We start from the raw sequence: 14,174 nt of genomic DNA on the forward strand, positions 1-14,174 counted from the left end.
TACACAAAAGAGCTGAGATTGAGTAGTGCACTGCGAGTCACATTTGTCCATCACGCCATCAGCTGGGACAGGCTTTACATGGCTGAACACGTCAAAATCACACACACACACACACACAGGTTGTGAGGTGATAACATCATTTCCCATCAGTGGAACATCAAAGTCTCATTCGTTTTGTTTCCCCTTTCTTTCTTTTTTAACTCGTATTAAATCCTGAATGGTCGAGTGAGCATCACACTGAACTCTCTCTCTCTCTCTCTCTCTCTCTCTCTCCAGTCATCTTGTGTTTTGATTCATTACGCGATGATCAAATGCAGATGTTCATCAACATGTCACACATCCTGCCTTAAACACAGTCGACACAACTTCTCTTGAAGAGCATCAACGTCTCATCCGTGTGGTTTGTAGTGTCGATTCGTGAGAACGGTAATATCAGATCAAAATCACTGTGCTCATGAATATTAATGAGCTTTCTCCAGCCATCCTGCAAAAAGCAAATTCATACCACAGTTTCACTTTTCACAAGGTTAAACATAAAAAAAATCCAAAATGAGACATTCATTAAGGCGTTTGTTAATTCATCAAGCGAAACCTTTTAATAACGTCTTTTTAATTTGAAAGACAGATGGGCGGGGCTTAAGCCTGTGGAAGTATATATTCTTTTCCTTTGAAGTGCCACTTGTCTGACTTGTCACATTTCTGTGATTGCATTTGGCCAATCAGTGGGCAATACTGTTTTTAGCTCCGCCCACACACCCTGTTCAGTTCTCCGAGCACATAGGCAGTGACAGAAACCACATGACGTAAGTTCTAGTAATAACAGTGAAATGTCAGATCACTGATTGTTAGTGTCTGTTGAAATGATGAAATAAAAATGACCCTCTGAATGAGACTCGTGCACAGGATACAGCCAGCGTACTGGAATTTGTACAGATCCAACAAACAGCACATTATATTTTAATCGTGTTTAATCACGATGTTGGAATAATAAGTTTAGTGGGCGTGGTTAGAGGAACACTAACACACTTCATTTAGTCTCATTAACGCGGGATGAAGTTCCCACGCTGATGAGACGCACGGATACGACATACACCCAGTGTTTGTTTATCCATTTCACTGTGTGATTTTAGCGGTAAGTGTGTGTGTGTGTGTGTGTGTGTGTGTGTGTGTGTAAGAAGCCTGTTTGTAATTAGGTTATCTCATGAGGAAATGTGTGCTATCAATTTCCAAAACTTTTCTTTCCCACATCCAAACACAATCCATCCTCCCTCCTCTTCATCCTCCTCCCACTTCCTCCTCTTCCTTCTCCTCTCCCTCTTCTTCTTCCTCCTATTCCTTCTTCCTCCTCCTGCGCTCTCCTCCTCCTCTCACCTCTTCCTCCTCATCTTCCTCCCCTCCTCTTCTCTCCTCCTCCTCCTTCCCCCATTCTCCTTCCCCTCCTCTCTCCTCCTCCTCTTGCTCTCCCTTCATCCTGCCCCCTTTTCCTCCTCTTTCTACCCCCTCCTCCTCCTCTTCACCCTGTCCCCTCTCCCTCCACCTCCTCTTTCTCTCACTCCTCTCCCTCCTCTCTCCTCCTCCTTTTCTCCCCTCCTGCTCTTCATCCTGCCCCCTCTTCCTCTTCCTCCTCCTTAGTTTCCTCTCCCTCCTCTCTTCATCCTCCCCCTCTCCCTCCTCCTTCCTCCTCCTGCTCTTCATCATCTTCCCTCCTGCTCTTCCTCCTCCCTCCCTCCCCTCTTCTTCTTCCTCTCTCTCTTCCTCCTTTCTCCTCCTCATCCTCTCCCTCCTCCTCCCTCCTACCCCCCTCCTCTTCCTACTGCCCCTCCTCTTTCTCTCCCTCCTGTCTCTTCCTCTCCCTTCCTCCTCTTCATCCTACCCCTCTTCCTCCTCCCTCCTCCTCTTCATCATACTGCCCCTCTTCCTCCTCTTCCTATCCCCCTGCCCCCTCTTCCTCCTCCTCCTCGTCCTCCTTCTCCTCTTCACCCTGCCCCCTCCTCCTCCTCTTCATCCTTCCCCCTCACTCCTCCTCTTCATCCTTCCCCCCTCCCTCCTCATCATCATCTTCCTCCCCTCTTCCTCCTCCTCCTGCCCTCTCTTCCTCTCCTCCTCATCTTCCTCTCCATCCTCTCTCCTCCTCTTCATCCTCCCCCTCCCTCCTCCTCCTCCTCCCTCCTGCTCTTCCTCCTCCTCCTCCTCCTCCTCCTCCTCCTCTTCCTCCTCCCTCCCTCCCCTACTCTTCTTCCTTTCCCCTTCTTCCTTTCTTCTCCTCATCCTCTTCCTCCTCCCTCCTCCTGCCCCTTCCTCCTCTTCCTATTGCCCCTCCTCTTTCTCTCCCTCCTGTCTCTTCCTCTTTCCTCCTCCTCCTCTTCCTCTTCCTTCTGCCCCTCCTCTTCTTCATCTTCCTCCTCTTCCTTCTCCTCCCCTGCTTTACAGATCAACCAAAATAAACATACAGTGGGGCAAAAAAGTATTTAGTCAGTCACCAATTGTGCAAGTTCTCCCACTTAAAAAGATGAGAGAGGCCTGTAATTTTCATCATAGGTACACTTCAACTATGAGAGACAGAATGAGAAAAAAAAAATCCAGAAAAATCACATTGTCTGATTTTTAAAGAATTTATTTGCAAATTATGGTGGAAAATAAGTATTTGGTCAATAACAAAAGTTCATCTCAATACTTTAGTTCCCCTTTGTTGGCAAAGACAGAGGTCAAACGTTTTCTGTAAGTCTTCACAAGGTTTTCACACACTGTTGCTGGTATTTTGGCCCATTCCTCCATGCAGATCTCCTCTAGAGCAGTGATGTTTTGGGGCTGTCGCTGGGCAACACGGACTTTCAACTCCCTCCAAAGATTTTCTATGGGGTTGAGATCTGGAGACTGGCTAGGCCACTCCAGGACCTTGAAATGCTTCTTATGAAGCCACTCCTTCGTTGCCCGGGCGGTGTGTTTGGGATCATTGTCATGCTGAAAGACCCAGCCACGTTTCATCTTCAATGCCCTTGCTGATGGAAGGAGGTTTTCACTCAAAATCTCATGATACATGGCCCCATTCATTCTTTCCTTTACACGGATCAGTCGTCCTGGTCCCTTTGCAGAAAAACAGCCCCAAAGCATGATGTTTCCACCCCCATGCTTCACAGTAGGTATGGTGTTCTTTGGATACAACTCAGCATTCTTTCTCCTCCAAACATGACAAGTTGAGATTTTACCAAAAAGTTCTATTTTGGTTTCATCTGACCATATGACATTCTCCCAATCCTCTTCTGGATCATCCAAATGCTCTCTAGCAAACTTCAGACGGGCCTGGACATGTACTGGCTTAAGCAGGGGGACACGTCTGGCACTGCAGGATTTGAGTCCCTGGCGGCGTAGTGTGTTACTGATGGTAGCCTTTGTTACTTTGGTCCCAGCTCTCTGCAGGTCATTCACTAGGTCCCCCCATGTGGTTCTGGGATTTTTGCTCACCGTTCTTGTGATCATTTTGACCCCACGGGGTGAGATCTTGCGTGGAGCCCCAGATCGAGGGAGATTATCAGTGGTCTTGTATGTCTTCCATTTTCTAATAATTGCTCCCACAATTGATTTCTTCACACCAAGCTGCTTACCTATTGCAGATTCAGTCTTCCCAGCCTGGTGCAGGTCTACAATTTTGTTTCTGGTGTCCTTTGACAGCTCTTTGGTCTTGGCCATAGTGGAGTTTGGAGTGTGACTGTTTGAGGTTGTGGACAGGTGTCTTTTATACTGATAACGAGTTCAAACAGGTGCCATTAATACAGGTAACGAGTGGAGGACAGAGGAGCCTCTTAAAGAAGAAGTTACAGGTCTGTGAGAGCCAGAAATCTTGCTTGTTTGTAGGTGACCAAATACTTATTTTACCGAGGAATTTACCAATTAATTCATTAAAAATCCTACAATGTGATTTCCTGGATTCTTTCCCCCCATTCTGTCTCTCATAGTTGAAGTGTACCTATGATGAAAATTACAGGCCTCTCTCATCTTTTTAAGTGGGAGAACTTGCACAATTGGTGGCTGAATAAATACTTTTTTGCCCCACTGTATTCTAACATTATTTAATGCATTATCATGTTCTGATCTTGTTTGCATTTAAATTAAAGTACTTGTATCTTCTCAAAAAAAAAAAACCTCAGCGTTACCTTTAATTAGGGGCGTGGTTTATGGCTTATTTGGTTGGACAAGCATTAAAAATGCATCATGTTCAAAATAAAAACAGGTAGAACAACAATTTGCTTAACTCACTCACTCACTCACTCACTCACTCACTCACTAACTCATGCTGTTATGCTCTAGGAAACTAATCAGTGAAAGGGGTGTCAATATTTTTTCTTCAGCGGCACATCCTGAAATGTTTTATTCCTCTGATACCACAGCATTGCCTCATAGTACAGTTTTATTTAAAAAAGAATGACACATCATACTTTTTATCCTTTTATAGTTACAGTTAATGTTGCAGACGATCCACAAAACAAGTTCTTCAGTCAGATGAAGAGTGTTTTTACACGTCAGCTGAATATTCACGTCTGGAACCAGGGCCGATTCTGGGTTTGTTTGGGGGCGGGGCTACTTATCACTGATTTGCTTTCACGGAGGAGTTCCTTCTGAACTGTAGATTGATTGCGCGATTCAATGCACCACTTTTGCACATATGGGATTCCAAAATGGTCGCTGCTCAATATGCAGCGCTGAGAGCAGATTGTTTCCGGAGATGATGTAAATGTAAAGGATTGAACACACTGTTCACACTCCACCAAACGTTCAGGAGTCTGGGAGTGTGTGAAAAGGACCTTACTGTGATTGTGTCATTATCATTGGTGTCACATAGTTGACCAGTCAGTCTTTGTGTGCTTGACCTGGCCATGATGACGTCACCGTGTCCAGCACAAAAACGGTTTAATGAAAAGGGCGTGGCCAAGGGAATATAGGTCACAGCTGCTGCTCTGTAACTCAGTCGTGTGGAGATCATTGGCAGGAGAAGAAACGCTCGTACTGATGGCTATGTTTGTGGGGAAAAAACAAATGATCACAACTTTTTTCCCTGCTTTGATCAAATTTGATCTCTCTCTCTCTCTCGGATGATGGAGAGTGTCTTTTTATTGTGTAGAGCTGCATGTCTGTCTCCTGTTACTGCCGTATTCTGGCTCCACATCACTCACACACACACGTGATAGTGGAAAGTCTGATGGTTTCAAGCTGGTGTGTGTCTGTGTGTGTGTGTGTAGATAGCAGACTTCTGAATCAGTGCAGGAGCAGAAACAATGTCAGCTGTGCACTCAGCAATCTCTCCATCCTTTTTTCTCTTAACCATTTCCATTTTCCCTGCATCACCTCTCTCCTGGTCTTCTGCCATAGTCCTGACCATCCGTCCATCCATCCATCCAACCATTTTGCCTCTTTATAATATCTTTCTCAACTTGATATCTATCTATCCATCCTTTCATCTCCATATTCATCTCTCTTGCTTTGTACTCTCTTCATCCATTTGTCAATCCATCAATCCATCCAACCATTTAACCACTCACCCATCCATCCAACCACTCACCCACCCATCCAGCCATCCATCCATCCATTAAAGCACTCACACAGCCATCTATCTATCCATCCACCCATCCATCCATCCATTCAAGCACTCATCCATCCATCCATCCATCCATCCATCCATCCATCCATTCAACCTTGCAACCATTCACCCACCATCCATTTATCCATCCAAACATTCAACCACTCACCCATCCATCCAACCATTAAACCATTCAACCACTCACTCACCCATCCATCCATTCAACCTTGCAACCATTCACCCACCATCCATTTATCCATCCAAACATTCAACCACTCACCCATCCATCCAACCATTAAACCATTCAACCACTCACTCACCCATCCATCCATTCAACCTTGCAACCATTCACTCACCCATCCATCTATCCATCCAAACATTCAATCACACACACATCCATCCATCCATCCATCCATCCATCCATCCATCCTACCATCCATCCAACCATGCAGCCATTCAACCACTCACACATCCATCCATCCATCCATCCATCCTACCATCCATCCAACCATGCAGCCATTCAACCACTCACACATCCATCCATCCATCCATCCATATATTGCTGTCATCATTTTTCTCTTTCTAATATCTTTGTCGCGTTATCCATTTCTCAGTCATTCCATTCATCCATCATCCTCTCCCTTCCCAATATCACTTTCCTGTGTCATATCTCTATTATCATGCCCATATTTATTGTTCTCCCTTCTGCTGTTTCTCTCTCTCTCTCTCTCTCTCTCTCTCTCTCACACACACACACACACACACACACACACACACACACACACACACACACACACACACAGCTAAACTGCATATTCCACCTTTACCCTGACTGTAATTTGTGCTGTCGAGTCCAATGTTGCATTTTCACGTGATTTCCCTCCTGACATGTACCAGTGTGCTTAGTGCTAGAAACACACATGCACACACACACACACACACACACACACACACACACACACACACACACACACACACACCCTCAAGCATTTCTTAGTAGGGGCTAAGTAAAATTTGTTGTTTGGGGATAAGCAGTAGTGGAAGACACAGTGTCACTGTGTACAGGACTCTGTGTGTGTGTGTGTGTGTGTGTGTGTGTGTGTGTGTGTGTGTGTGTGTGTGATGAACCCGTAGTGAATAACACACTTCATTCTACAGTGTAATGTGAAATAGTAGCTCTGGGCTCTGGAATTTGAAGTAATGTAATTAATTTCATTAATAACTGAATATATACTGTATATTTTGCACACACACACTGTATCCTATATGTATACTGTGCTATATACTATATGTACTGTATCATCCATCCAACAGTTAATGAAATTTAAGTCACAGCACTGTTGAATTCCGGATTCTGATTGGTCAAAGGGTGTTGATTAGTTTTCTATAACATCAGCTCTGACAGTAGCACAGGTTTATGTCAATGTGCTCGTTGAGATACATTATCATTTCTATAGTAATGGCTCGTTCACAGGGACTTGTACGTTAGAGGCACCATATAAATAGATTAATATGTTTATACTACACTGTGCTATACTTATACATATACAAGTATACAGTGCATTGAAATACCGTTTCCCTCAGGCTCCCCATGGGGCATTTATAGAGAAAAGTGGAAGATTACAAAATAAGGTACGGTATATAAATAACTCTATTGGGCGGCACGGTGGTGTAATCATTAGCACTGTCACCTCACAGCAAGAAGGTCCGGGTTCGAGCCCCGTGGCCGGCGAGGGCCTTTCTGTGCGGAGTTTGCATGTTCTCCCCGTGTCCGCGTGGGTTTCCTCCGGGTGCTCCGGTTTCCCCCACAGTCCAAAGACATGCAGGTTAGGTTAACTGGTGACTCTAAATTGAGCGTAGGTGTGAATGTGAGTGTGAATGGTTGTCTGTGTCTATGTGTCAGCCCTGTGATGACCTGGCGACTTGTCCAGGGTGTACCCCGCCTCTCGCCCGTAGTCAGCTGGGATAGGCTCCAGCTCGTCCGCGTCCCTGTAGAACAGGATAAAGCGGCTAGAGATAATGGATGGATGGACGGAAATAACTATCTATAGCTATCTAAGGAGAGATTTAGCTACCTAAAAATATAGCTATCTAAGTGCAATAAACAACATAAATTACAAGACAAAGACAAGTACTGTATAATGCACTATACTCTACTATACTTTCTGTGTGTACAAACTGAAATATGTCAGAGTTCACACAGGTTTGTTTGTTTACTTGTTTATGTATTTCCTTACTTACTTACTTACTTATTCATGTATTTATTTGCTTGCTTACTTACTTATTCAGACATTAAAACAGTTAAATTCTGGCAAAGTCAGCTGTAAGGCATACTAAGGGGAAAGAGGAATAAAAAGTAAAAGCTCCAGATGGAGATTAATACATTTATAATCCCTCTGCGAGTTATAGTTATGATCTGTGTTGAACACATCATCACTGTGTGTGAATTCTTAATATTTTTAAATTGTTTTATGGGTGAATATTTATCCATCCATCCATCCATCCATCCATCCATCCATTTTCTGCCACTAATCTGGGACCAAGCCATGGGGCAGCAGTTTCAGCAGAGATTCCCAAGCCTCCCTCTTCCTGTTCACCTCCAGCTCTTTTAGAATAGAATAGAATGCCTTTATTGTCACTATACCCATGTACAATAAGATTAAAAGCAACTCCAATAACAGTGCAAACAACGTGTAGAAAAGGTGTTTTAGGGGGATACTGAGGTGTTTTAGAGGGATACTGAGGTATTCCCAGGCCAGCCAATGATATAATTTCTCCAGCATGTCCTTGGTCTGCCCTGGGGTCTCCTCCCAGTTGGCCGTGCCCAGAACCCCTTAACTAGATGGTGTCCGGGAGGCATCCGAGACAGATTCCCAAACCACCTCAGCTGGTTCCTTTTGATGCAGAGGAGCAGCGGCTCTACTCTGAGCCTCTCACGAATGTCTGAGCTCTTCACACTGTCTCTAAGCATGAGTACAGACACCCTTCGGAGAATTCTAATTTCCAGTGCTTGTATCTGGGATGTTGTTCTTTCGATCACGACGCACAGCTTGTGACCATAGGTCAGGGTAGGTACATAGATTGACCAATAAATCAATAGCTATACCTTTTGGCTCACCTCTCTCTTCACCACAGCAGGCCTGCTTCACCGATCTGTTTGTTGATCTCTCACTCCATTCTTCCCCTGTTCATTAACACGACCTCAATATACTTGAACTCCTCCACTTGAGGCAAGGACTCATTCCAAACTCAGAGCGGACCATTCACCAGTATCCGGCTTCAACCAAATCATGGCCTCAGACTTGGAGGTACTGGTTCTAATCTCAGCCACTTTACACCAGGCTGGAAACCGCCCCAGTGCAAGCTGGAGGTCACAGCTCAATGAAGCCAACAGGACCACATCATCTGCAAAAAGCAATAATGTGATCCTGAGCCCACCAAGCCAGACGCACTCCGCCCCTTGGCAAAATTATGAACAGAATCTGTGATAAAGGGCAGCCCTTGCAGAGATCAACCCCCACTGGGAACAATTCTAGCTCATTGCTGGCAATGTGAACAGGGCCCAAAAGGCCCGTTTCTACGGGCTTGGTCCCCCGTAGTCCCAAAGCACCCCTATAGGACACCTCAATGGTGCATGTGCATATACCTTTTCCAAGTCCACAAAACACATGTAGGCAGGTTGGGTAAAATCCCATGCACCCTCCAGTACCCTTGTAAAGGTAAAGAGCTGGTTCAGTGTTCCACACCACATTGTTCCTCCTGAATCCGAGTTTTGATTAACGGATAGATCCCTTATAGCAAGTGGATTTGGCCTGGCGCTGTTTTCAGTAAGGCAAATCTAAACTACGTTTCCCACATTCACGCCAGCCGAGATCCACACATTAAAAAATGATTTTCGAGTCGGACAATTAATGCACGACACCCAAATGATGAGGCCCATGCTTGGGCCATTGTGCATAACTACTGTAAGCTGGCTCAGATTTTAAGGATGATCCGTGCCAGATGTCAGCCAAACAAAATTTGCTGTCAGGGACTCGTCTCTCAAGCATCCTGGTCTAGACCTTCCCAAGAAGTTTGAGAAGTATGATGCCCTAAAATTGGAACACATCCTTCGTCTTAAAAAGGGGGGGACCACCACCCCAGTCTGCCAATCCAGAGGCCCCAACCTCCATGCAATGTTAAAAAGGCACATCATGCATTTAGCAGACCCTCTTATCAGGAGCAACGTACAACAGGACCCTGACATACCCACACAGTGGGAAGCCCAGGGAGCAGTTGAGGGTTAGGTGTCTTGCTCAAGGGCAATTCAGCCATTCCTGCTCGTCCAGGGAATCAAACCGGTGACCTTCTGGTCCTAAAGCTGCTTTTCTAACCGTTAGACCATGGTTTCTCTGTTCAACCAAACAGCCCCACAACATCCAAAGCCTTTAGGAGCTTGGAATACTCCTCGAATTATTCCTTCCACCAGCTGACAATTTCCTCAATTGAGGTTAGCAGCCTCCCCCTCCTGAGTCGTCTGACGGTTTGCCAGAATCTCTTCGAGTCCAGAGGATCTTGAATCCAGAGCCTTGGTGGTCTGATCCCCGAGAATTACCAAAACTGACTTTAGGGTCAATATTGAATTGAATTTAAATAATAAACATGAATTATTACTTCAGTCAGACTAGGGCTGTGCGATATGGGAAAACATGAATATCCCGATACATTTTCTCCATTTCACGATATACGATATATATCTCGATATATTTAAATCTCCTCCAAACGACCCCATGAAATCTAACTTTTACTCTTTACTGTTTTCACTACAATCCCTGCAGATTAAATAACATTCTTGGTTAACTTTACAGGTGGTTTTCAACAACACATTTTAAATTTTCATGTTCGTGATTAATCACAATTGAATTGAAATAAGACTATTTTTATTCAACAAAGATGTGGCACAAACTGCAAAAACAATCTTGAAAATTGCAACAAAGGGGCAACACAATACAGAGCTGCTCAGAGCTCAAATCAATAAAGTGCAAGCTCAACACTGAGAAAGACATTTAGCCTAAATAAGAAAAGTGCTCATTCATTAAATTATTTTAAAAAATAGATCTCCAAGCTATTAACCTGACTACTGAGAACCACTGGAACATTCACAATAGAGAGAGAGATTGAGGGAGAGAAGAGAGAGATCTGCAAAACATCATTTTTCTCTTTGCACACTTTTGAACTGAATGTTTTCTGGCTCCTCCTCTCAGATGTGTAGAATTCCGGTATTGCCTTCTCTGTAAAATGTCTGCGACCAGGCAACTCATATTTGGGATCGAGTGTGTTTAGTAATTTTTGGAAGCCTGTTTTTTCCACTACACTAACTGGGATCATGTCTTCAGCAATGACGTTAGTGATTGCATCCGTTATAGCTCTCCATCTCTGACTCATTTTCTCATATGGGGTGGCTTTGGAGAACGAGGCCGCTAGGGTCATTTGTTTAGCTTGTGGGGGTTTTAGCTCGTGGGCAAGTAGTTCGGAGTTGAAGAGACTCTTCATACTGTACCGGGTGAGTTTTCAGGTGATGGAACATATTTGTAGTGCTGCTGCCTTTCGTGATGACAGTTTTTTTTTTGCACACTTTACAAATTGGCATTTGCTGTTCCACGTCCTCCTCGCGATATCTAAAAAAATGCCAGATGACTGACCCCTTACTAGTTCTTTTAGGAACCAATTCATCCGCTTCCATTTTTAATTTGTCGCTGAAATTGACAGAGCTTACACGGTAGCCTATGCAGCACCAGCGATTGCACGAACTGAGTCAGCGCTGTAAACCGGAACCAGGAAATCTTCCCGCCGCCCGGGCAGTGTTGCCAGATACTGCTGACGTTTTCCAGCCCAAAATATGTTCAAAACCCGCCAAAATGCACTTAAACCCCCCCAATCTGGCAACACAACCGAAACTAGAAAATCTTCCCGGAAGTTCCTTTCAGCACTGAGATGTCGCCCGGGATTGGTTGGCGAGTGCGTGACGTTATTGTTTTCTTTACCCTTAGGCAGCCTCTCATGTTACTGCCTGAGGCCATGTACACACGTAGCTGGGTATTTTTAAAACCGAACATTTTCCCCCCCTCCGTTTATAAAAATGTTTTATCCACACCACCTCGTCTTCGAAAAAAATCCCTTCCACACATAACCGAACATCTGCGTTTTCAATCACATTCATAAGCATTCCAACCTGTAGATGGCATTATTTCCCCAAATCCTACCCCCTAATCACATCAGAATAGCCCTCTGTTGGCGTCACTTCCGCCTAAACATAAAACATGGCGCCAAGCTCGTTCGTCTGGACAGACTCGGAGACAGAATTGCTTCTAAACACAATTTTGGAGTATAAACTTCAAAAGACGCAAGAAAACGTTGATTGGGAATCTTGTCAAAGCAAATATGTGGACATATTGACCCTGTTTTTGGAGCAGTAGTTGGGCTTCTAAAATTAAACATGTAAATAGCACCTGCACAATAATTAACGCTTTCAAGGCACTACTCCGATCCATTACTCTTTGTCCATGCTTAATCTGGCTTCTGCAGTAAACAAAGGTCGCACGTTTGACGTCAGGGCAGATTTGTTGTCATTTTTTTGGCGCAGATTGCGACGTTCTAAAACGCAAAACTCCGGTTATCTCTGTCTACACGAAAAGGCATACACGGAGTTTTCAAAAATCTTCACTTTGCCCGGAGTTTTTTTAAATATTCGTTTTTGATGTGTTTTCATGTGGATGACAGGCCAAAACGTAGAAAAAATATCTTCGGTTTAGCAGATACCCGGCTACGTGTGGACGGGGTCTGAGGGACAGGGAGAAAACCACCGGGAAATGTTTTAAACAAACGCAACAAACACAAGTTGGAAGATGACCATAAAATACTCGATAGTTACGATATAATCATTTTATGTATCGCACACAGAATTTCCGGCGATATATTGAGTATATTCGATATATCGCACAGCCCTAAGTCAGACATATATTCACTTCCATGGCTAAAACAACCACATAAAGGTAATTTATTTAGGCTACGTTTTTAATAAGGGTAGGAAACTGGATAAACTCCTTCAGGACTTGATGGGTATGTGTGTGTGGGTGTGTGAGGTGTGGTGTTTTGGACAGGACGTTAGTGTGTTAATTAAAATCTGTCTAAAACAACAACTGTTCCTGAGAAACATCTGTTCCTGTTACCTGTAACTGCACTGCGCACATCTGTTGCATCTCCAGCAATTAAATCCGAGTCCATCTCTAACTAACTAAATAAATCTTGCAGAAATAGAAATATGGCAGAAATGTGACGGCTGTGACTCGTGCGTCAAAAACATGACAGGTAAAAAAAGGAAAAGAGCAAAAGGAAATAAAGAAAAAGAGCAAAGAGATGTTGATTTGCATTTGGAGTGTCGAAGTACATCTGGGGTGTGCGAGAGCCGAAACAAGGGCAGCCAAGAAAGAAAATTAACACAGCACAATTACGGCCAGCGCAGAGATGGCGTTCAGGCTAATAAACAGGTGAACACACCCTGGGGCCTCGCACTCGTTTATTCCTCCTCCGTCTCTCATTAACCGCTCCCTCTATCTCTCTCTTTTCATTTCCCATGATGCCGGAGGTAGATTTTATTAATTCTTGCTGGCAGGGTTTAATGAAAGGGTGGTGGCTAATTCTTTTTTTTCTTCACTACGATGATACACTGTGTGTGTGTGTGTGTGTGTGTGTGTGTGTGTGTGTGTGTGTGTGTGTGTGTGGTTTTTTTCTTTCCTTCTCCCAAATGGTCATGTCCAGGTTATCAGTAACTCTTGACATATCAGAGGCCAGCAGAGAGCGGTCATCAATTAAAACACACACACACACACACACACACACACACACACACACACACACACACACACACACACACACCATGTTAATGTGAGTCCAGCATTCAGTAAGCTGTGATAAATTAATATACTCTCTCTCTCTCTCTCTCTCTCTCTCTCTCTCGCTCACTCTTTGTCTGTCTCTCACTCTCTCTCTGTCTGTGTCTCCCTTTGTCTGTCTCTCCTGCTCTCTCTCTCCCCCTGTGTGTCTCTCTCTCCTTCTCTGTCTGTGTCTCTCTCCCTTTCTCTTTCTCTCTCTCTCTGTCTCACAGGTCAGCGGCGGCTCTAAGCAAAACAACGCGCAGATCAAGTGACTGTGTGTGTGAGAGTGTGTGTGTGTGTGTGCGTGCGTGAGCGTGTGAGCGTCATGCATGCAGGATGGATGTGAAGGAGCGCAGGCCGTACTGCTCGCTGAGGGAGAGTCGCAGAGAGAAGGAGAGACGCTACACACACTCGTCTGGTGGAGAGAGTGACGAGTGTCGCGTCCCCACGCAGAAATCCTACAGCTCCAGCGAAACGCTCAAAGCTTTCGAGCACGACTCACAGCGCCTGCTGTACAGCGGCCGAGCTAAAGAGAGAGAGCACCGCGACACGGACGAGTACAGCCGGCCAGGTGTGTGCATCACACACACACACACACACACACACACACACACACATGCAACTGAAACTACTTTAAGTTATAAAACACAAGTTAGAACACATTTTGTGCAACAACTTTTATTACACCC

General features: G+C 44.6%; 1 protein-coding gene across 1 annotated transcript in view; it reads left to right on the forward strand.

The window, feature by feature from the left end:
• tenm3 (teneurin transmembrane protein 3) overlaps positions 1 to 14,174 on the forward strand; it is an 813,838-nt gene that overhangs the window by 167,883 nt on the left and 631,781 nt on the right. The window contains exon 2 of the mRNA XM_060925037.1: positions 13,716 to 14,056. Coding sequence (XP_060781020.1) covers positions 13,822 to 14,056 — 235 coding nt within the window. The 5' untranslated portion in view covers positions 13,716 to 13,821. The remainder of the gene's footprint in view (positions 1 to 13,715; positions 14,057 to 14,174) is intronic.

The sequence above is a fragment of the Neoarius graeffei genome, chromosome 7 (genome assembly GCF_027579695.1).
Source record: "Neoarius graeffei isolate fNeoGra1 chromosome 7, fNeoGra1.pri, whole genome shotgun sequence".
Lineage (NCBI taxonomy): Eukaryota > Metazoa > Chordata > Actinopteri > Siluriformes > Ariidae > Neoarius > Neoarius graeffei.